Source organism: Thunnus albacares, chromosome 5 (assembly GCF_914725855.1).
Source record: "Thunnus albacares chromosome 5, fThuAlb1.1, whole genome shotgun sequence".
Taxonomy (NCBI): domain Eukaryota; kingdom Metazoa; phylum Chordata; class Actinopteri; order Scombriformes; family Scombridae; genus Thunnus; species Thunnus albacares.
The window spans coordinates 16,440,075-16,464,644 of record NC_058110.1 but is presented as its reverse complement, the minus strand read 5'-3'; the positions used below and the strand labels follow the sequence as shown (position 1 = coordinate 16,464,644).

General features: G+C 40.2%; 1 protein-coding gene and 1 long non-coding RNA gene across 9 annotated transcripts; one reads left to right on the top strand and one right to left on the bottom strand.

The window, feature by feature from the left end:
- Positions 1–154: 154 nt before the first annotated feature.
- alx3 (ALX homeobox 3) lies at positions 155–12,010 on the bottom strand. 7 transcript variants are annotated; one of them, XM_044352703.1, is made up of 9 exons: positions 11,266–11,401; positions 10,569–10,730; positions 10,038–10,372; positions 9,302–9,381; positions 7,895–8,049; positions 5,587–5,902; positions 1,326–1,600; positions 1,051–1,176; positions 155–895 (listed from the first exon to the last, which is right to left on the bottom strand). In XM_044352703.1, the coding sequence occupies exons 3-9, from the start codon at positions 10,064–10,066 to the stop codon at positions 548–550; spliced, it is 1,329 nt and encodes a 442-aa protein (XP_044208638.1). In that variant the 5' UTR covers positions 10,067–10,372; positions 10,569–10,730; positions 11,266–11,401; the 3' UTR covers positions 155–547. The 7 variants fall into 7 exon arrangements, with proteins under 7 accessions (XP_044208638.1, XP_044208637.1, XP_044208636.1 ...); XM_044352702.1 differs by lacking the exons at positions 10,569–10,730; positions 11,266–11,401 and adding an exon at positions 11,925–12,010; XM_044352701.1 differs by lacking the exon at positions 10,569–10,730.
- LOC122983021 lies at positions 11,457–24,570 on the top strand. Of its 2 annotated transcripts, XR_006403580.1 has the most exons (4): positions 11,457–11,772; positions 11,917–12,087; positions 20,180–20,455; positions 21,097–24,570. It is a non-coding gene; the product is annotated as an uncharacterized LOC122983021 (long non-coding RNA). The 2 variants fall into 2 exon arrangements; XR_006403579.1 differs by having other exon boundaries at positions 11,461–11,772; positions 20,180–24,570.

Genomic DNA, 24,570 nt, shown 5'->3' with positions numbered 1-24,570 from the left:
TTCCCAGTTAAATATGTGACAGACTTTTGGTTAGCTCTTTTGGTTATCGTCTTCTAAAAGAGTCATGACAAGGCTAAAATAATTCCGGCTGACATTGTTTTTGTTGCATTTTCTAAATCTCCAAAAATAGCTTCCAACTAAACAAGACAGATGATATAGATGGAGGCCTTTATTACTGGTCACACTAAAAAGCACAACAGACATAAAACAATGATTAATACGATAATTACATTTTTTACATGCTTAAATAATTTTTCCTCTTTGGTCTCAGCAATGCGATATCAAACTAAAACATGGAAAGTTCCCATGAATACACTGGGTTTTCGTGCAAGAGGCTCAAATTGCCCTCAATGTTCATGAATTTCCTATTCCAAGATCTTCTGAATTTTGAAAAATCTCCAAGTTGGCTTAGATAAATGTTAAGAGGAAATATTTGAGTCATATGCTGAGGTGGGTTTGTAGCCTACATCTGGGATTGTGTATGGGTCAGGAATGTAATATGCTTTGGCTCAGTCAGTGCATAATGGGGGAGCTGGCACTGTTGTGGTCATGTTGGCCAGGAGAGGATGCTGCCTGGCTCTTTGGCTTTCATCCGCAGCGCGACCAGGCCCGTCGGCTTGTATTCGGTCTCGGGCCCCTCGATGGAGGGGGAACCGAGGCCTCCTGGGAAGCTGTGGAGCGAGTAGAGACCGTTGATGCCCGGATGGTGAGGCGGGTGGTGGTGGTGTGGGTGGCTGGGGGACGTAGGCATGCCCATGAAGCCCTGCAGGTTGCTGTGGGGGTGAGGATATGGACTCATGCAGGACGAGGGGATGGAGTCTCCTAGGACACAACCAGCACCTGAACCACCGCCTCCTCCCCCTGAAACCGCCCCTGGCCACAGGTTGCCCTGCATCTGGACACAAAGGTTTTAGGATTAGACACATTTGGAGTTTAATTGAATGAACACGGAAATATATTGTACATTGCTATGATCACAAATCATGATACAATATCAGCAAAGGTCGGATTGAGCTTGTTCTGCTTTGCACCAATGAAAAAGTGACCTACCTGGTATGTATCATGGCGAGGGAGAAGAGAGATATCATACGTAGCAGCAAAGTGGTTGCGGACCTCCTGAATCTTCCCGTATCGTTCCCGTTTCCTCCACTTGGCTCTACGATTCTGGAACCAAACCTATCAAATACAAAAATATAGTACATATTGGAAAAATTTCAGAAGAGAAGAAGTCTTGTTCAGGCCATAAACTCCCCTTTGCTTATATTCATAAAACTAAAAGGTGTAAAATAATAGCGCTGATATGAAATAGTTGCCCTGACACACACCTGGACCCGAGCTTCAGTGAGTTCGGTCCTCAGGGCCAGCTGCTCACGGGCATACACGTCAGGGTAGTGTGTCTTCTGAAAGACTTTCTCCAGCTCCTCCAGCTGAAAGGTGCTGAAGGTGGTGCGGTTGCGGCGCTTCTTGTTCTTGCCCGATAAGTCGATGGAGTCAGCGATAGAGTCTCCCTGTAAACCGCCGCTTGGCTCTTTCAGCTTTCCACAACAGTCTGTGCCAATCCCAGGATAGCCCATGGTTTTTGGAGCTCCTTTCTCTCTGACTGAGGCATGCAGGGCACACAGAAACACGCAAAGTTATATTTCAAATAATGAGAAATCATTCAAAGGCAAATTCTGGCTTTTTTTTCATTGTTTGATGGTTTAGACTGCCAGGCTGTCTTCAAGGTGCCACTGCAGGTTGTAATCTTTTGTACAATTCTTATTGCCGACTTTACTTTTTGCAACCTTAACTTCTGATTTAGATTTTTAACATTGTTGAAGCCTGATTGTCAAATATTTTGTGTAATCTAACTTTGTAAAATATATTTTTGGTTAAATAAAATTTCAAATAAAAACTTTTTTTGGGTTAACAGGTTAATTTCTATTGTATGCAGAGAGATTGAATAAATGAAACACCAGACAAATCAGCAGGCTTTTAACACACACAAACATTCATACCTATAGCCAACATAAATGCCTTTTTATGTCTGCAGCTGTCGGAGCATCCGGGAGACACCCCAACAAACATTTATACAGAAAAAGTCAGTGCTGGGTCTTTGCATGTGAGGCACCAGTGCAAACAACTGAATGATCAACCACTCCCTTTTTCACTACCAGAGTAATCATTTTAAGTCCTTTTTTAACCAGCACACTTTTATCTGGATAATAGTACTGGCACACAGTAGTCAGACTTTAAAAGCAATACATCATAAATTCTACGCATTGGTACAAAATCAAATTAAACAGGCTATCACATCAAACAACTGAAAACCATTAATCTCTCGTTTGTTTTTATGCTTCTCAATTTGATTCCCAGACTTAAACTGCCAAATAAAGCTGAACTATGAGGCGCCTGAGAAGAGCAACACACACACACACACACACACACACACACACACACAACACTAATTCAGCCAAGCAGTGTTTTAATATGATTAGCCCAGACACACCGTATTTACAGTAGGCAGTGCACTCTCTGTGAGTTGGTTTGAATTAAACCCACAAGGCAACAAGTAGAAAACAAGATTTGATTTGTTTTATTTGGAAATATTAAAAAAAAATTGTTAAAGGTCACCCTCTAGACAGATATATCAATCAGTTTTATAGGAAACCTACTGCAGTGCACATGTCAAAATATTCATATTAAGATGCAGCACTGAAATATCTGACAAATTTATATCTGTTAAAGCACGCGATTGTTTGAATCAATAATATACATTCTGCCCTTCACATTCAGCAGTGAGGGGAAATCTGAACACATTACCCCTCTCTTCCTGTTAACAGACCATGGAAAAGGGCTGCTCCCTCCCGCAGTGTTTGGATGTTGTTGTCCATGTTCATTATGTTTAACCCTGAGCTCCAAAACAAAATCACTCTTCATCTATCTGCAGGCACTCACCGGGGCAGCTGAAACACTACTTTGCTATTCCCTTAATTCAATATTGGACCCAACAGAGAGCACTTTTCATTGTAACATTAATTTCCTCGTGTCCATTAGATCCAACCTCACACTAACCAAGTTCATGCCGAAAATATTCTCTGTCAAGATTGCAAACTGGGGCCGCGGGCCATTGTATAGCTTTTACCCCGTCAAACACCCACATCCGCTCTGCCTCCACTCCAGTGTAACTGGAGAGCTACATGAAATGCGGGAAAAGGCAAATAAGAGGATAAAATTTAAATGTATAGGTAAGAATATGTTGGGAGTACGGGGATCAACTCTACTACGCTGAAAATTGTCGTGGTAGAAACTTAAGCTGCTTCTTTTCCAAGTCTCTTGCTAAGTACAAATAGGTTTTCACTTTGTGGAAACCTATTTGTAATGGTTCTTCAATCCTTAAAACATATGTTTCATCCGGTCTCTTCAATGGATATTCAATATTCACTGATTTAAAATTTTATCTGATATGGTGATTTTCTCCATAAAGACCAATTAATTAATCGATCTCGGCCTCTAAATGGGAACTTACAACATTTTAACTTGAGTTTATGATGCCAAGTTCACAAAAGTTCTTAAATAGTAAATAGTTAAATAATAAGGGATTGTTTTACTCTATTTTATTTCTATGGAGACATAAGATGTATTTGTTTGTGTGTGTGTAGCAAATGTCTGTATCAGAAAATATGAATTAAGAGCTTTATCATCCTTGTGAATGGATTTTGTCTTGAATATACTGTAGCGGCTATATACCGCACATATAGAGACAAAAAACTAACTTCCCAATGGGAACAACATACATATTACCCAGTTTTGCAATATAGCAAATATAGTATGACAAGTCTTAATAAAGACATTTAAGTGTTAAAACTCCCCAATGAGTAAATGCAAGACAAGGATTATTTTTTATATATTGACCCAATTTCATTTATAAATAATAGAAAGAAAACTTGAACTTCTTTTTGTTGAAAAAATGTGAGTTTGCATGATAAAAATTCAAGCAAATGCGTGTGAAACAATTTTTAAAAAAATCAACGCACCCATTAATTAAAAAAGGGAAATTCTGTATTACAGTCACGAGAAACTGCAAATTAATGTTACGCCCTAAAATAATAAGTGCAAAGATGGCCGACGGGTTTTTCATGTGTCGGTCTGTCCAACCGTCACTAAACTTTCCTCCCACTGCAGACAAAACAGGAAGACGTGTTTACCTTTGAAGGTGCGCGAGCCCAAACTCAAAAATACACAAGTGAAGAGTAGCGTGAGTAGATACACACACACAGTATCTATTCTACACATACATATATGCAAAGTCCCGCTCACTTGCAGTAATATACCCAGTAAATTACAGATTTAATTAAACTAACACTGAGAAATTGTCAGTGCACAAGCGTGTGTGTGTGTGTGTGTGCATGAACCTTGTACGTGAGACAGACAGACAGAGGAAATTGAAAACCATACATGCTTTCTCTTATTTAAACAGATTTTTTAAGAAAAGTAATAAAAGTCCATTTTCCAACAGGATAACTGATATCATTATCATAACTAATTGTGAAAAAAAAAATCTATTGGCTGTCTTTGGCAGCAACATGAATCAAGCTGTTGTATATTATTCTGGACAGATATCACAAAGACCTTATCAGCGCTCATATCCTTTGTTGCTTTGCAGAATCATCAACACCAATAAATACAGTGAAAGACCACATAATTTCCTCAGGCTTCAGTTCAACATATACACTCATTACTTTTCTTCCCAAGATGGACATTTGCGGGCTATTATGTCTGACAGCCTTTGTGCGCTCGCCTGCTTGCAAAATTCAGTCAAAAGTCATTTCTGTTGTGTTTTTCATAACAAAAATATGCATGTGAGGAGGAAAAGAAACAACTGAAAGAAAGAGTGTAATAACTAATAAAGAGATTTATCAAGTTGAATGTTGGCCTAAAAGCCTGATAGCTGACCTGCAGCCTAATGACACACCCAACTTGCTGCCAGGATGACCTTTAACCTCTTTCACTTTACATCAAGGACTGTCAGGTGAAAGAAAACTTGTTGACATTTTTATCACAACTGTGATTTCCTTTGAAATAGCCGGTTAAAATTAAAGTAACACTTTTGTGTGATTATAAGTTGAACAGACATTTATAGACCCTGCAAAATGAAACCTGTCTCACTGATAAAAATTTGGAACGGATCCATCGGATTTATGTCTTTTCATTTGTTATAAAATTTAACAAGGCACGGCAGAAGGATAAAGATTATTCTCATATTTTATTTGTCCACTCATCCGTTTATTTTTACACCCGCTTATTCTGTGCAGGGTCGCCAATATTTAATTTGTGAAATTGGAAACAATTGGGAAAAAAAGGCAAGGATTGAGAAATTTACATAAACTACTTTGATACTTTGACTCTTAAATATAAAACTTACAGTCTACTGTCAAGTAATTGTGCTTTGTTTTAAATGAAGACAAAGAATATAAAAACAAGTTAAACCATCGTTATTATTAGTTATAGTTGTAAAGATCTTGTAGTTGTTCTCACTGCTTTTACTCACAGATCAGTTGATCTTATTTCTTTTCTTTTTTAACCCATTCATTCTCTCTAACTTACCCTCTGAGTTGTTCTCGTAAAACGCCGGTTTCCCGCTAATCGCTGTCCCCTTTTGATCCTGGTTTATACTGTCCAAGAACTTGCTGTGTTTGGACGGTGAGGCGGATGGGTTTGCCGGGGCAGCGCCGTGCGTAAAGTCCGCCGCAGCATCACCAAACCTCCCCATGGAGGCGGCGTATACATCCCCGCGCAGGCTGAGGCGGTGAGGAAGAGGAGGAAGGTGCGAGGGTTTGTGCAGCTCATCGCAGGAGAGAAAGGAGCCGGTGCCGCCGTGCTCCAGTCCCGGAGAGTTTTCTGGCGGCGTCCTCCTGCTGGTCTGCGAAGAGAAAGGCAAACAACTCTCCGTCTCCATCTTACGGGTCCAGCAGGCAGTATAGACAACAGCGACTGGGCGCTGATGGTGTGGGCGCCTGAGTGAGAGATTTTTTTCTCTTCTCTGTTCATGTCAAGTGGGTGGGATTTAAAGATCAGAAACAAAGACCCGTGAAACCGGGAGTGGAGTGTGTGTGTGTGTGTGTGTGTGTGTGTGTGTGTGTGTGTGTGTGTGTGTGTGTGCGAGAAAGAGGAAGAGAGAGAGAGAGAGAGAGAGAGAGAGCGTGCGTGTGTGTGCACGTGTGGGCGTGGGTACGTGTGTGTGTGTGTGTGTGGTGTCTCTTACAGCATGCAGCAGTCTGATATAATCCGCCAAAAATTCAATCACGTGTGGTTTCTGTCCCTCCAATTAACCATTTAATTCCTATTTCATATATTGTTATGGGCCTAATCAGCAAATCAAGCAGGACAGGAGAAGCAGACAGCATGCATGCACACACACACACACACACACACACACACACACACACACACACACACACACACACACGGAAAACTGACTGAAAAAACACACATTTTAACTGAAGGCCACGATAACACTGAATGTTATGTTGGGATGTTTTTTATAATTGTTTTTTCATGTTGCCATTTAATAGAATCCAATTAACTTTAGGCTACTTTATTTTATAGCCTAAAGCCGGGCATAACTACTAGGCCCAAATGTTTTCTTTTCATTCTTAGCAGTCTGAGACTGAAACTTCCTTTGTGTTCAACCTTGCAACCAGTTTCATTACTCATATAATTGTTTTCCGCGTTAGATTTCGATGTGTATATGTTTTTATACCGCGGTCTTCTTCCGATAAACGACAGAAGGGAATTAATTGATATAAAATGACCTTTACTGTTGTGGGATAGTCTTTTACAAATGTCTGACCATTAGACGAAAAAGACTTTTCTAATTACAGATTATGAGGAAATTTGCTCAAAATACGTGAAACAAATGTAGAGAATAAATTAGTTTCCAAATCCCGACGCGTTTAATCACAGTTTATTTGATTAAATATGATAATTAACATAAATAAAACATGTTATTCAAAAACAGGAAAAAACCCTACATTTATTTTGGCATTAATTCACTGCGGTAAAAAAAAAAAATGTCGGCTTTGCTTTTGCGCAAATAACGTTAAGACAGTCATTTTTACTGAAACTTAAAATTTCACTGAAAAAAAATTACGGCAGTCATGGAGGAAAAAAATACTCTCATACACATCTATAGTTCATTTTAGAATTTTCTGACATAAATTGTAATCAGTAATAATAAAAATAATATTAATTTCAAACTAAGATTTCAGCTCCAGTTGTGATTTTAAACTAAATTCTTATTCGATCGTACAATTTTAAGAATAACGCAACTTCAGATTAAACATACCGGAAAAACAACGGCACGACCGTGAGGTTATCATAACATGACAGCAGAATGATTAGAGGCAACATGTTTCTTGTGTTACTTTGCATTACTGTCTGATATATAAAGCAGCTCACTGCTTATTTTCCTTGTTGTTCAGGTCTGAATGGGCTGGTTTCCTGTGTGGGTTTCTGCTGTTGTACTGAATCCCTTACAGAGATGATGAAACAGCAACACAATACTCAAGAAGGAAACATTATTTTCTGTTTACACTGAAAAAATAGTTTTAATTAATGTAATATTAGCTACTCTTAAATCTTTGTGGGGGGGTTTTACTTAAGCTCAGCTGACATTTTGTTTTGATGAGACTCTTTGAATATAAAAACAAAAACAAAATCTAAATTAAAAGCAGAAAAATATGCTTTGACCATGGCACAGAGCACAAGATGTGTTATTAATTCTTACCATGCCGCCCCGAGACTGACTAAATATCCTCAGAATGAGTTAGGCTGCGCAGTAGGATAAAAGGGTATTGATACTGACATATTATCTCCAATCTAGACAAACTTCGTCTAAACACGGTGCACTTACCGGGTTCAGACACGGCACGGTTGCTTTTGGGGACATCTCACCATCTCTCTGGATACCTGAGGCTGCACGCTGCTCAGCTGATGGACAAGTGTGTAAACATGGGGTCCATTTGGGCTGAGAGGCCTCATAAGCCCCATTTGATTCCATCTTGAGCTCTGAAATATCAAAGTGTCCACAGTGCACGTTACAGATCCAAGTGGAGGAAAGAAAAAAGCTGTGTGCAACAAGAAACATGCAGTTAACATGGCATGTGAATGATGGCTCCAAGTGAGCTCAGATTCTTGCTTGAAGTGTTATTTGTACAAAGTCTAACTTACATCAGAATTTCAATAACAAACACAGAAAAGCTGAGAAACATAGCAACTGTTCTTGTCAAAAAAAGCAGACATTGATAAAAATCAACAGGAAAACTCTTTTTTTGGCGAATTACAGTCTCTAATATGCAGATAATACTCTCAAACTAGATTCTTGTCTTTAGCAGGAGACTCATAAAAGTTAAGTCATGAACAAAATTAAAATTCCAGTCTTCATTTGCATGGACACAAATTGCAAAGACATGGCTGCTTGCATGGAAAGGAAGAGCTCCTTTCAGTTTAAAATGATTAGTGTCCTTACATATAAGGCCTAATGACATTTATGTGTAACATGACTTAGATTAACATGTTTGGGTCAGTAGAGCGTAGAGGCTAAAAAAGGCTACGCTGTCATGTTAATCACAACCACAGTGCCACCTTTTACCCTCCCACACTGAGTGTACTCCTCCCTGAAAACTTCAGGCCTTGCTATACTTGCCAGCATTTATCAAACTGTCTGACTGACCACCGTTAAAAACCGCATAATTCTGTTAGAGGAGAGTGTATGTTTTAAGATGTACACATGGGGGGGGGGGGACGCGGATATGTTTCTCAAATCTCGTGACAAACATGTCCTCTGTAGCCTGAGGCGGCAGAACACTCTCGAATTGACGAACCCAACTGAGTAAATGCATTCCAGAAATGTGGGCAAGAGGAAGAACGTCTGCGCTATGATCTCGGAGCCGCCGCAGGTAACTGTTTATATGAATATTGCATCAAGAGGGTATAAGACGTAGAGGATTATGGGTATGTTATTTGCTGAGGAATCAGAGTCTCCTATGAGTCTGTGTAGACATCTGTGTGCTGTGGCTTGTTTAATTACACATGAGAGGGGGGTCCATTCATTCATGTGCTGAAAGGTCCAACTTTCAGGATAAAATAGACACAGAAATCTCGGGCCACATCAAACAAAACAAAGCACATGTCCATTATAAAATAAGCACATTATATGAAATTATACCTCAACCAGGGATGTGTGCAATTTATCTCCCACTCACTGGGAAAAAAGCGGTGGTTAAAAGCAGGGAAATTGAAGAAAACAGCATCAACTCACTGTCCACAAAGCGATCAGCTCCCCTCTCTGCTCCCTGTGGTCCTAAACCCTTGTCCTCCGAGCCTGTCCTGGGCATGACCCTGCACAGGAAATCAATTCAGCCTGTTGGGAGTCCCAGGTCTCCCCCCTCGCCGCCTCCCAGCTCTAGGCACAGTCAGCGTGGATAAAGGTGACCCTGCACTATGCGCACCCTGCGGCCCTCTGGGCTAAAGAGCCGCGTCCACCCCTCCCTCCGCTACATCCTCTCAGCCTGGCTGTCAGTCTGCAGGGTTTTGACGCACTCTGTTACACCTTACATCCTCTCTCTTACACACACAACCTAATGGCATATGCACACACACACACAGACTTGCATGTGTACACGCAGACACAGTCAAATGCTTTAAGTAATTGGGGATTTACTCCATAAAGACCTTTAAAATTTTAGATAATAATTTGTCAGTGCTATAATAGATAATAATGTCTGTCATGTGTGTAGAGGGTAAACAAAGATCTGACCTTTTCCAGTAACAATCTGTGTGATCTCCCAACAGCATGTAGATGGAGAAGTTTTTAGGACCGACCTGCCAGATGAACACCAACACAGCCAGCGAGACTGAAGTACAACTCTATACTTCATACAAGCTGGCTGTCTTTGTCTGGCTATCACCGCCTGGGGCCTTTCCTCTCACGTACAGGGTGGCGATTCAACCTGAGGTTTGCATTAGAATAGGAGAAGGATAGCTAATTTAATTACCCGCCATGAATGCACAGAGATGATCCCATATGCAGAGCCAGGGTTCCTCTCAGAGGCCTCCCTCACATCCTCCAGTCTATGTCCAGAAGCTGCAGAGCCAGCTGAGGCCATGATTGACAGCTGCCGACCCCCGGGGTCAGCCGGCTGGAGAGGTGCATTCTGGGAACGTTGAGCTGGTCTGCTGTAGCAATGGGGGTTGAGGTTTTACGAAAGGGGAATGGGAAGTGGGGTTGCTGTCCTCTGTCTGACCTCGTATGAGGCGTCATGGAGCACAGTGGAGCCCAGTGAGTGTTAGCAGAAAGTCACAGCCACAACACACTGGAGATGAGCTGCGTCTGTAATAAAGGGACAAAGACAAAAGTCCTTCAGAATAGACTGTAGATGGTGGTGTCTTGCTGAGAATTGTACTGTATGAAAATATTAATCTCCACACCGCTCTCAAGAGCAAAAAACTTTAAAAAGGAAAAGTTTTTTTCCATTCTTTTTACTGCTGGAAAGGAAAGATTGTGACATATTAAGTTAGTCAATTACCCTCCTGGTGACCTTCAAACCAATAGGGCCTTGATGTGTAGACACACTAGCGATTGACAAAACCGTGAAGCCTTTGTGAATCAAAATTTGGAAATAGTCTTCTGCCGTTGATTTATCATGAACGATTTGCTGCCGCCACACATGCTGGGTGTTGCTCTCTCCCTGTAGTTTTAGAAATTGGTGGAATTTACTTCAAATCCAAGAAAGAACTACCACAAAGGCTCATAAGGCCCAAAACCGATAACCTACAGTAAAAGATCTAATTCTAATTTACTGTTTCAGCATAAACATAGATGCAGTTATTACGTGAGACACACACAAAAAAAAAACAAAAATAAATATTTTCTATAGTAAGTGCTTGTTGCACTGACTGCGTTGTCATAGCAACACGCCGAAGGACTCATACAGGTGCTATCTAATTACGCTCTGATATTTTAGCAGTTTAATATGAGCAATTAACCTTTCTTATATTGGTTACAGGGAGCTGAATGAGGAGCCTTGCTCGACACAGTAGCTCAGAAAGAGAAATGGTGTGTGTGTGTGTGTGTGTGTGTGTGTGTGTGTGTGTGTGTGTGTGTGTGTGTGTGTGTGTGTGTGTGTGTGTGTTATGAAAGCTCAGTCTGTCGTGATAAATGCCTCTCTGCCCTGACTGGCTCTTAATGAAGGACAGACCGGTACAGCTTTGCTCCTTACTCACAATCTCCAGGAATCCGTAAACATGCACCTTAGCAAAACCATCTGGATGTATCAGCCAGGCCCCGATACAGCGGACACACGCCAGAGCTAAAAATAAATAATCCCTAAATGTTTTTTAGGGCGGACGGTTGGCGAACAGTTCCTGTTGGGCGGTGACGCATGCGTAACGGGGAAGACCGAAAAATACCCAGCAATTTCCGTTAAAGCAAATAAAGGCCGTTGCGTCTGTCAGCATGTACAGTAGCTACATGTCAAATTTAGTTTTTATTATTTAAATTCATATCTATATAGGCCTATAAATCCTCATTTTTACCCTTTATCTCACCCAGTCTAATTTAGGTACCCTAAAATATTGATGTCAAATATAAAATAGCAAGTAATCCTTCTGTGACGCAGGTTAAAATAACCCAGCATTGGATTAGAAATGGTCAATAAAGGCTATTTCCTTGAGGTGGAAGCATAGCCTATATTTCTTTGGAAACATACAGCCTCAACAAAGGCTATGGAGGTAATGAATTAGCCTGTTTTTTACTGTTTTTGAGGGAAATGGGCTAATGTAAGGAGTTAGTTTATGAGAACTGTGCGCTCACATTAGCGGCGAGGAGGCTAATAGCTATAATCTAGTTGATGTTTTTGTTTTGTTTACATAAAGAGCCAAACCTCGGCTGTGACCCGGGGTCTTGGATTGAATTAGAGGTGGTCGGGACATCGATAAACAACACGGATTGAAGATCATGGGATTTTCATGGGATTTTCATTATCTGGAGCCAGAGGACAGGAACCTCCTCAGATCCTCCTGTCCTGCAGCCACTGCGGGTTTCCGGTGAGTGTCCTCACGTGGGATCAAGATATGTAGCACCTGCATGTTCAACCTGGGAGGGGATGCACGAATCTGATGTCCTCGTGGTTTATTATTGACACTCGAGCTCTCAAAAAATGTATGAAAATAAAAAACAATCAAAGATAGAATAGGAAAATCAATTGATGATGAAACAACGATGGATCATTTTAATTAGCGGTTGTAGCATTTAGAAATTAATCTGTATATCCAAATAGAATTAAACTATATCATTTGGACAATTTAGGCACGTTTGTCGCTCAAAAACTTCAAATATTTTTGATGTAAAATCCGGCTGTTCAGTGTGACATTACAGTGAAAATGCTGGTTTAATAATGAATATAGACCTTTACATTTGGTTTGTAACTAAGTTGGATTACACATAAATTTATACTGCATATACTTAAACAGTTTATACTGTACGTAAAACTAAAATATTGGTCTCTGTAATCAATTTGTCAAAAAGATTTTTACAATAATTATTGACCCATTTCTTGTTTTGTTAAGTTTTGTTTTGTTTTGTTTTTTTTCAATTGTTTCCATCTCATGATTAAGAGCGGAATTTGCTGCATTTTTTCAGGTGTTTAGACAAAGCTTTCATTGATTTTATCTCCAATTGCTTATGGATTAATTTTGGCATTATTTTATGTTAAGTGAAGGGAACGAGATTCTTTTCTAATTTTTTGATTGCAGGATGGGGAAACCCCAAATATTTTGACAATTTTCTGTCAAATCTTTTTATTGCATAATAATGTATAAAAGCAAGAAAACGAACGAAGGATTAACTCAATATTCTGGATAGACTCTCATTATCTGAACGGGTTTTAAATTTTCACAGATGGAAAAATAAGATTATTTTTGGCCGACGAAGATTCGAGGAGAGCAGCCCTGACATGTTTAGACGTTGCCTGAAGTGAGACAAATAAAAAATCTGAAATAAATTGGGAAAATAAATAACAGAAATACAAACAGGACAGAAACAGAAATAACATGAAATACAAAAGAAGTGAAATCAGTCTCTTAGTTTACAACATCGCAATCAATAACCTGCCGTCTTATACTCAGAAAGTTCAGGGGAAAACCCTTTTTTCCCCTCACTTTTTTATTTAAATAAAAAATTATATCCCAAAGATTTTCTGGTAACAATTGTTCACCTCAATCTAAATTTTATATTCACCACTATACAAACGAGGCCACAACTGACATTTGTTGAGATAATGGCGGTTATTGTCTTTTTCTTTATAAAGACTGCAGTTGATGCGCTCCAACATTCGTGTGACAGTCTGTATGATTGCTCTGGCATCGTGACACAAACTCAAACACACGCACAGGTCTGTAATCCTGAGGCTCCAGACAGGACCTGCGGCTTTGGCAGCGGCCTCCGTCTCCAGCGCATCAAATGAGAAAACTCTTGACGCACAGGAGGTCTCCGGTAGCCCACCAGCTTTCTCGCATTTTTGGAAGAAACCTGTCAGCTATATTCTGGATAAATACTTATGAAGGTCCACGGAAGAACAACACGAGTTTGTCGGAAAGCCTCACAGTAAATCAGTCAGTTTTTGCGAGTTCAGCTGAGGGGAGGGATGACAGTTGCGAAAATTATAACCAATTTTACGCGCTCGTATTTCTCTGTTGCTATCAGTGGTGGCAGAAGGATTTGTTGGACTGTGATACCTAATAGGTCTTAAAAATGAGTCAAGGTGTGAGATGTCCGCCTGGATATTCCTCCTCAGTGGACTTTCCAGGCCTATAAGCCTATTGCAGAGTTAGCCCAGATAGATAGATGTGTGTGATCATATTTCTCATCTCATTTTTATCTCAGAGAGAAATTATTTTGTCCAAATGTTCAGCAGAACCAAATAATGTCAAAAAAAGCTTGTGATACTAAAAGTTTGGCGAACATTTTAATTTAAAAACATTTCTGCGGAGCAGGAGAAAGAGAGAGACAGAGAGTTCAATACACACACAAATCACAAAACCAATTCCTTATAATGATTTTTATTAATTTATTCTTTCATTTGAACTACACAAGGACTCACACCAAGAGCGTGTTGTCTTTTTCAAGAAATTCCTGCTTACAGGGCTACAAAACAAACAACAATATTCAGAAAAGCCTGAAAATATGCACTAACATTTGTATTCTCTGGTAAATTATCAAAATTATTTGAACTTCTAATGGCCGTCATGTATTTCTGCACTGGTGAACCACAAAATAAGTAATTTTGCTTACTGAAACCCATCTTCCTTAAAACATGTTTCCCATCACTCTCAGTGTAGGAAATACAGATCAGCATAATCGGAAAACATCAGTGAAAGTCTAAGTGACTCTAGTCTTTGAGGATCAGTTCTTATATCTTCTGAATGCCAAACCCCCCGGTGCAGTGCAGCTCTTTGTTCCTGTCCAATCAGATACAGCTGTACAAGCCAAACTCCACAGGGATAGCTGGGGTCATCCTCCCAGCGGATGCTCGGGCCCATCCTGCTACTGGTGCCCCGAGGGCCTGGGCACAGAGCATGACCCCCCAAACAGCCACCCAGACACTGGCTATAATGCCCCCGTTCACCCACAGCTTCCCGCTCGCTAGCATGGTGGCTAGTGTTTTGTTTCGGCTTTGACTCATCTTTTTCTGAACTGTAGCTAGTAAAAGACACGGAGTGCATCTTTTTCAGTCGACACACTGAATGTTCAACTGTTAACTGTGAGGGAGTGAACGGCTTCATGCTTGCTGCCAAAAAGTGGTCTAAGTATGTTGTTATGTGAGGCAGAAGATGAGGTCTGTAAATTAAAGGACCTCTTACACATCTGAATGAGACTGTCACAACTCTGCTGGGGAAGAACAGAGCAGCATAGCGAATTAGACTGTGTGGAGTTCCACCAAGAAAGGACATGTGAGATTTCTGCCTGTTTAGAAAGAGAAAAAGCCAACGACCTTGGGGGCTGAAGTGGCTGGATAGAAAATAAACTGTTTGGAATTACTCTGCACATTGAGGAATAGAAAGCAGCTGCAAAAATCTGAACTTACTCAGTTGATTTCTTTGTGATATGGAAAAGCTTTCAGCGGGCACATCACACTAACCTCTAGGCTCAGAGTGCAAAAGCATGAGTGGTAATGTTTTCAACATGTCTCTGCTTTTTAAAAGAGATAAATTGTGCAGCTGGAGTTTTAAACTAAACTTAAACTTCTTGCATTGAATGGTAGGGGAGCAGCAGTGCAGCAGACAAAAAAAGATGATGTGCATTTGGGGGATGTGACAGTTGATCAGTAAAGTTTAAGGGATTTAGGTAATGATAATGAAAACTGCAGTGGGCTTGTGGGGCTTGAGCGCTCCAACAAACGACACACAGGAGACTATGTCTGCACCAAGTTTCAGAAAATCTAATTTATGGCCACTTCGCAGCAGCTGGATTTGCACTTCCGACCAGGGGATACCATTACCAAACACCACGGAGAAGGCTGATGGATATGCAGGAGTTAGGACAGACACTCGCTCTTGCTCTCTCACCTTTCGCTCGCTCTTTCTGGCAAACACAAATACACTGTTTATTTATAGAGACATGCACACAAACATGCACATGCTCACACAGCAGTAAAATTGCATACTAGACTGAAAGATATGATGCTACAGCTCACTCTGTGCAACTTTACACAGGGATTATGATTGAAAGATCCTCCTTCGTTTTTGATCTAAGGGCCCTTGTTTTTACTTTTCCTACTGTATGTGTAATAAACTATTAGGTCAGTGGACTGTAGATGGGTGGCAATGAAAGGGAAATAGCACTCATTTAAAGTATTTTTATATGTCACGGCTCAATAGGTATTGTGGAACGAAATAACCAAGTAACTCGCAGAGCCAGACAGCTAAAACATTAATCTGTAATAGTACTTAGATCCACAGTCTGGAGTTACTCCACTGACCATAAATTGAAGACTGACTTTGAGGTCTGTTATGAACCTGCAAATACATCTATTTGATCAAGAATCCTCTGACCTTTTTATCTTTTCCTTGTAATTCATCAGGGAGCTGTGATGTGACATCACTGATTAAGAGCAAGCATACCACTCTTAATGTTTCTGTCCGTAGGAAACAATGGTAAATGTTCCCCGAATACAGGCTGAATTTGTCCTGGGACATAGGAAAATAATTTTTGACATCTGAAATTCACTGGTGTATTCGAGTAAGAAGTTTAAGCCCTACCATGGAAAGTCTAGTCAGCTGCGACCACAATACGTTCCCCAAGAGCCACTATTCACTGGCTTGGCGAGGGAATGTAATCTTGCAACCACCTACATGGGAAAAAAAGCCAAATCCTAGCACTTACACTAGATCTTTCTCTGGCTGATAGTGAACGCTATCGTTCTCAATCATATCCAGTGGGCCTAAGATTAGAAAAACATTTGGTCAGATCAGATAGCCCACACTAAGACAAGACAGTGGACTTTATTTGAAACCGTGTCAACACAAAACCAACAAAGCAACGGTTGTTGTTGATCTGAATCATCTTTAACAAATAAATCATCAATTTCATGGACACTCGTTTCTTCAGAGGAGCTCTTTGTCAGATAATTTGTTGGTGTTGTGAGTAAAACAAACCAGCTACACCACATATTTGTCAAAGCTCATTTTGACGAATGCTGCATAGTGGAAGTGACCAGCGTCCCCTTGGTTTGAAGACCTGACAATGAACTCTGGAAGGCCAGCCACCCCCCAGACAGCTTCCCCTCCGGCCTCCAGTCTCCATTATCCAGCCATAGCCTGGGGACCAATCACCCCGACTGCCCTCTCTGTCTCCCTTTTTCCCCTTTCTCCTTCTCTTTCACTATCTGTCTCCCTCACTATCTCTCTCCCTTCCTCTTCCCTCTTTCTCGTTTTCTCTCTCTCCAGGCTCTTTTTACCCGATGCTTTCAAGAGCTCCCTGTGTCACCAGACTGATTAAAACAAACACTGACCCTATTTTGATATCTAATCCAATTGTGCTCTTTTTCTTCTCACTGGCCCCGGAGCACGCAGAGTATTAGGTGTCCTGGGAGCCACAGGGCCCCCCTCTGTGACTGATCTTAGATTTCAAACACTCAGGACCATCACATATGGTGGGCAAAGAGTAAATAAAGTCTTATGAAACTCCCTTTTAGCGCTCATGTGTAAACAGGATTTAGAATAATTTTGATCATAAGCCTCATATTCTTGTGGTTGGAATGATGATGCATGAACAAAAGGATGCATGTGCACGCCCCCTTTCACGTACACATGCACGTATGTTAGTTGTAATTTGAGTTCAGAGTAAGGAGATGAAAGTGTGAGTCTCAGAAAGCTAACCCTGCTGGCGAGGGTGCTTACTGGGGGGTTATTGAGAGAAGACTGCTGTTTATTGTTTTATTAACAAGGGCATGTTGGCCTCACCAGGTCAGGGCTTTACCTTTGACCCCCCAAGGAAAAAGACTAGAAAGCAGTGGCCTTTGTGTATCAAACAGGCAACTGTCCTTATTGAAGTCAGTGTGTGTCCATGTGTTTTGACAAAGTAAGTGTTATTTTTTAAAGACACTATTGCTTTTTATCGCCTTACTTTTAAGACTTACGGATTTAGCTACTTGCTTTGTGCAGTAATTTTCTTGCTGCTCTGTTAGGAAGCCAGAACATATCTGTATATAATATAAAAGATAATTTCATAAAGTATATATTTATAATCCTGCACAAACAAGTAATACAACTTCTGATGCTTAAATTAATTTTAAGGAATCTATAGTTACAGCCAGAAACTCATGTTTGTTTTGTCTGGCCCACTAACGTCAGTGCTTGAGTAGCACTTGTATATATCAGTGATATCAGATACTGTATTAGTATGATCACCCATTCAGAATGTAATATCTATTTCTGTCTCTAGCTGTGTAATGAAACACAAACTGTCTCTATACAAACAGCCAGATATTCACAACGAACCTCACAGTACGTTGACACAAGTATAACGTTTAAGATGGAAACTTTCTGTTTCGGAGTAAGCCGGCCCCTCCCAGAGCGAACTGTCCTGAGTGAAGAGCAACATATTCATATTTTGGGATTTTTTTGTACAGTGGATGGACTTAAAGCCCTTTGATCAACATCCTCATTATGTCACATCCTGAAGCACAGTGACGTTAATGATACCATCTAGTGGTGATCAACAGTTATATCAACTGAAATGTACACTGGCATTTGTATCCACTGTTATTGATTTATGAACATTAAATACAAATAAAAGGCCTATATGATCATATATGAAGGGTGCGAATAAGTATATTATTAGAAGGAGTGCTGATTTGCAATGGAAAAGTTAATCAGATATTCAACTTTGAACATTTCATTTCTATGTCCTGTAAATGTGTAGAACAAGGTCATGTAACTGATAAACATCCTGAAGCCTGAATACGCTTTTTACATAGTGTGGTCACTGGTGAAACCATGGTGATGGTGATACCGTCGAAATCATGCAATTTAAAATCATTTTCCTCTTAAGCACATATATTGGGAGCAGGGAGTGTAAAAACTTCATGCAGCCAGACAAACGGCCTGTCAAACAGGCACCTTCAATGTATGGAAACCAGCTTTGATTATGGCCAGAAATTCTTTCGTGGGCCTTGTGAATTATGGCCAATTACCTTTACCCTTTTATAATAATCATTTGTTTCCCTACTGTCACGAGCAAGACCTTGGAGTTACTATTACCTAAAACTTCAGTAGGCGACTACAGGTTGAAATATATGACGATAATCATTCCCACTAATGGCTGTGGAGCTTAGAGCAAAGGCAGTTTTTATAGAGCCCAGAACTGTACATAAAACCTTGAGACTAGCCAGATTTTATGACCAGGTTATTTCACCCTTTACTCTGTTGTTTATGGTTTTAATGGCAGACTGTTGCCAGCTTTCATGGCTGCAATGGCTGATTTTAACTCAGCCAACATGCTGCCGAACCCAAAGTTAAGCATCTTTACAGCAAGAATGACACTCTTGCTTAATCATTTGAACCATCCTGTCAAACCAGCAGCTTGTGAAATGCATGTTAAAATATATCGAATGGCTCTCGCAATCTTTGTTTTTAGCCCACAGGAACGCTTTGCTATTGTTGTGAAAGAGCACAATGCAAAAGAGACATCAGGCTCTTGTCACCTTCTATTCTAATCGATAACGAAACAGGGTGTGAAGAAAACAAGAAAATAAATGAGAGAGAGCCAGAAGAGGAGGGTGCGGTGAGGAGGGAATGAGACAGCGTGCAGTGATAATCGATGAGGGCCACAGAGCGATGGCAGAGACGAGGTCATTTGTCTCCAGGAGAGAGAGAGCGAGAGAGAGAGAGAGAGCGAAGAGGTGGTATACAGACAGAGCTGTCTGCTGATGGAGCTGGCGGCTGGCCAGGCTCTATATGAGGGCGTCTGAACAACAGCAGAATTTATCACAGTGACTGCTGGCCTTGTTACCAATGAAGACATGAATCTGAACATGGAGAAGGAATCAGGCTGGAGAGCAGGGCAGGTATATCAGCCGTGGTCTAAGCTGAAAACGCCCAGACCTGGCATTCAGTGACAAACTAAAACATTTGAGTCAATAAATCCACATCCATGAGTCTTACTGTACTCTATTATCCGTCTGTTTGGTTTATATGCACACATGTATGCTCATATGCTCCCCGTCACTCTGATTCATAACTGATGATTTTTACGATGCACACTACCGTGTTGTCTTCTCTGTAAGAAGAGATCATCATTTACTGTTGTTTATTCATTGAGTTTTTCCTAATAAACTAACACTTAACTTCTAAAACACAGGTCCAAGCTCTTCAGATTCTGAGGAATAGCTTTTAGCCGGAGGCTCCTAAAGTAAACATAGAGCTGTTTTTAGATAGTGTGCTGTCATCCAGAGATAATTCACAACAGACCTTGAAGCTAGGTACTGTTTCAGCTAACTTATTAAGCTTCAATGTGGCTTGAACTGAATGTTTTCAGTGATGATGCCTTTGATTTAACAACACTTACATGCCATCTTTGTTATTTTGATGGAATGATTGTATTTTTTTCTTGTCCTCTCTTGTTATACTCAACTGTAAGCTCTGCAGATTTCATCCATGTGTCTTGCCGAAGGTCGAATGTGTATCTGGTGCTGGTGTCTTGGTTGCCACTCCCTGCTGCAGCCCAGATGGCAGTGAAGCCCTCCCTCCGCAGCAGAGGTCTCAGCAGCCTGCCTTGACAGCCGGAGAGGAGATGGAAGGGAGGAGAGAAGATTACTATGCTAATCGTTCTGAGACATGAAACTGATTGTGCAAACCTGTGGATAATGGCAAATCAATATTTGTCATTTCTGATCTTAGCGAGCAGCATTACAAGGTAAACACCTTTTTATAATACAGCATCAGTGTGTGCAGGTTTTCTCTGACCACTTCCACATTCTCATTTCACACTGCAGACATATAGAAGATACCAAATGTGTTGAAATTATCACCAGAAATTTTTAACTCAAATTATGCGGTGCTGCCAAAAATCTAACCAGTAGAGGGCACAACAATATCACAATCTTCCAGCATCATAACTGTCATTAATCTCTTGTAGGTAGTATAGAGTTACATAAATAATGCACAGACTAGACAGCAAATGTATGCACAGTATAGTCTAAGTGACAGTCTGGAGTAGAATGTACTGTATGTAGAATATTTACATTTTTGTCATGTTACTTCAAGGCTGCGTCAGCTTTGAAGCTCAACCCTTGGTATAGTTTTCTGTGTGATCAGTGAACTTCTGCAAAGACCAAACTGCATTTACAAACATAAAAACACAGATTGAGAAACTGATAAAAATAAACTAAAGGATTTTAAAATTTACAACCATAAGACTGTGAAGACTTTATAAGATGCAGTGATGCTTGCTGAATTACAAGGCAAAAGTTTATTTATCCTCATCTGCAAAAACTTAGCATTGAAAAAATATGACGAAATCTCATTTTTAGCAGAGTTTTACTTTTCCTTATGCAGGGCAGCTCAGTTTCAGCACTGAAGTCCCTGCAGACTGCTGGCCGAGGTATTGGAGGCAGTGAAACATGAGTCACCCTGTGGTCTGTTTGTGAGCAGTGGCCTTTAAATCGCATGCAGTAGGTCCATTAGATGTTCGACCATGAATAAATAAGCCTCACTGCATAGTTCTTCTATAGGCACAGGAGTTGGGTGAAATATTGTTGTCCAAACCTGGATTCCAAAAATAGATATGGCATGTTGTGTTATTTAAATTTCAGTAACAATGGGGGTGATTATGGAAATTGGACTAACATGATCTAAAGTAGAACTGCTTTGGGTGCAACGTGGATTTTAGAGAAATATGACAAATAAAAACCTCATTACAAAATTTGTTCTTAATTTGCTCTGCAGCATCTGCCGTGGTCGAGGCTGGTTAACCAAGAGATGAAAATGATAGAAACACAGGGAGTTTGGGTTAATACAGCTGACACACACACAAATGCACACCCACAACACAATGCACATGAACACATCCCCATCATTCCCCAGGCAGCGCACATTTTCGACAAGAATACAGCTGACAGGGTCACAACAGCCAGCGTACAAACATTTTGTTCACGGTCTTTTATGTCGTTACACAAAAGACGGTGCATGCTCTGCTTCTTTAAGCACTGTGCTGCCCCTCTGGCACCAGTCTCTGCGGATTAGTCATCGTGAGGTGGCAGAGAAGTGTCGCTTAGGCTACACAGTCTGAGGTGGACTTTTCACAGGCCACTGACTGGGTCTGTGGGGTTTTGGTGTATCATGTCTCTCTGTTCAGAAGCAGTCCTCTGGTCACAAAGGTACAAATCACTGCACAGCTGAGATATTCAGTATATAGCCAGATTGAGAAAGCTGAAACAGAACCACAACTATAAGTGATTTACTTATACTTTTCAGTTTTGCATTAAGTATTTGCTAAACCTGAGGAACAACAGCTACCACTTAATTGTTTTGTTGTTTCTATCAGGGTAAACCGGCTTATGCCCATTAATACCAACATGCCCAATGAGTTTTCATTATGCATGATAAGGATGAATGCTCATTGATCTGTGAACTAGCGGGAAGCCTTTACTGTTTGCATATTTCTTTTACTGTACAGCTCTGAACAGCATGCCTCTGAGCAGCCATCTGGTAAACTAGAGGGCAGGACGCAGAGGACCAGTGTTCACACGCACTATCACCAAAATCCACAGGGATGAGACTTTAACCCTCGATCTTAACTATGACCTTGACATCTTACTGCACTGTATGAAAAAGAAACAATTATCCACATAATTTGTCCAAGCAGCTGGTGGAAACACTGCAAACTAAAAACAGGAATTGTGACATTTGTTTCATTTCACACTTTATTAATTTTGCTCCCAGAAAATGAACATTCAGATTTGTGTCTTCCTTCATGAATACACAAAGCTATTTCACAAGTACGCTGTTAAAATACTGATGGCTCCCAACACGCCACACAATACTTGCATCGCATATTCTTCAGAGAATTCACGATCAGTGATGTGGTAATTCTGCTGACATGATAAGCTGTCTGATCTGTTTCCAGCAGCCCCCTCTCCTCACACACCCACACACATGCTATATAAGCAACCACAGGGCACAAGGCACTAATGGAGGAATTTAGCATTAGTGGTTGGCAGTGCAGTGTTTATTCTCCATTTCCACCAGTAAGCCAACAAGCACTCATAATGTTATTAATCACTGTAAATATCTCAGCTGATATAAAATGATCTCTATATTGTGACACATTTTAGATTAATATGAAAAAACAGGAAAACATGAAGAAATTTGAAGTGATGGACAAATGACAGACTTCTCCATAGGTAAGGTTTCTGCTGACTTTTGAGATGCTGAATGATGAAAACTTCTATTTTTACCTCTGGTGATAACAGGCCAGCTCGTCACCTATTGGAGCTCATAAAAACTGCCTAAGTAGTAAATTCACTCTCCCTGTGGAATCTTTTTTTTTATCTGCTGGTTTATTGTCTATTCTCCTGGGAGCAGGCCAGACTTTTTATATTGCTCCAAGAAAATCACAGCCTCTCGTCATGCAGCCCTGTGATATTCAGATGCTATTGGACCGAACTTAAATGCGGTCTTTTGTCTCTGCAGAAGCTCTTGATGGTGTCTGCATCACAACTATCATGCGTCACCAGCTTTTTTTTATTATTTTATTTATTTAAACCCTCGGAAAACACATTGAGGGAGAACCCTCACTTACAATGGTGCCAAGGTACAGACACAACTAAAATCATCAAAGAAAGCCAGGAGGTTGCAGTAAAAGAAGAATACATGGCTACATCAATTAAAAACAAGGTGAAATTGTTAGTGTTAAAAGGTAAAAGTGCAGAAATTGACAATGAGACAAATAAATAAATAAATGAAACAATAAGAACCATTAAAAGATTAAAAGCAATAACCATTACAATCAATAAAATTAGCAATTAATCCTTCGAGTTGACTCAATGGTATTAATGAGGTCAACTTTAAATTTTTTGAAGCATATTCCAAGTATGTGGGGTAACAGAAAGCAGATCCTCTTAACTCTGTATGAATTTTTGGCACCTGCAGGGTGAGTCATGTCTGTGAGAGGGTACAACATTTCAAGAAAGCAGGGTTGAGAGATATTAGGGGCTTTTTTAAAATAGCTTTATAAATAAATAAAAACAAATGCTGATCCCTCCTCAATGACAGAGCAGGCACTCCAGTTTTTTGATATAGTAGGCAATGGTGTGTCTATAACTATCTCTAGTGATGAATCTTATGTCATTTATATACTGCATCTAAAAGGTTTGAGAGTGCAACTGGCCACCCACCCATAAATAACATCCCCGTAGTCCAGTACACAGAGGAAAACTGCTTCAACAATTCTTTTTTTTTTCATAGATAAAGGAAAACAAGATTAATTTCTAAAAAGAAAGCACAATTTCAATCTCAGCTTTGATAACAACATGTCAATATGGACTTTAAGCTTTTCCATCAACCCAAATACCTAGATATATATAGTGTTGGACTCTCTCTATTATGGTGTTATTAACAGAACACATTTCAAAACTACCATAGTCAATATTTCTTGTATTCAAAAACAACATCTATTTTGTCTTTGCACAGATTAGGACCAGTTTCAAGTTATGAAGGTGTTTTTGAAGGAGGTTAAATGATCGCTGTAGATTTGAAGTTGCAGCATGAATGAATCTGTACAGGAGTAAATGACTGTGTCGTCTGTGTATAGATGGAAGTAACAACTGTACAATGAAGAGGTAATACTCTTTATATAAATGGTGAATAAAACTGGTCCAAGGATAGAACCTTGGGGAACTCCCTTTGTGATGAGGAGTAAAGAAGACTGGATATTACCTATCTGGACACACTGTGACCTACTAATAAGATAATTCTGAAACCACAGGCAGCTAGCATTGTTAAAACCCAAAGAAAAAAGTTGTAAAAGCA

What these genes read in the sequence shown, in the direction of transcription:
- alx3 (XM_044352700.1), bottom strand. Translation starts at nt 9,837, where the DNA reads ATGCTGTTGGGAGATCACACAGATTGTTACTGGAAAAG. An exon ending in ACAGATTGTTACTGGAAAAG is followed by an intron (nt 9,382 to 9,799) that starts GTCAGATCTTTG and finishes TTTCCTGTGCAG; the next exon opens with GGTCATGCCCAGGACAGGCT. An exon ending in TTACGAGAACAACTCAGAGG is followed by an intron (nt 1,601 to 5,586) that starts GTAAGTTAGAGA and finishes TGCATGCCTCAG; the next exon opens with TCAGAGAGAAAGGAGCTCCA.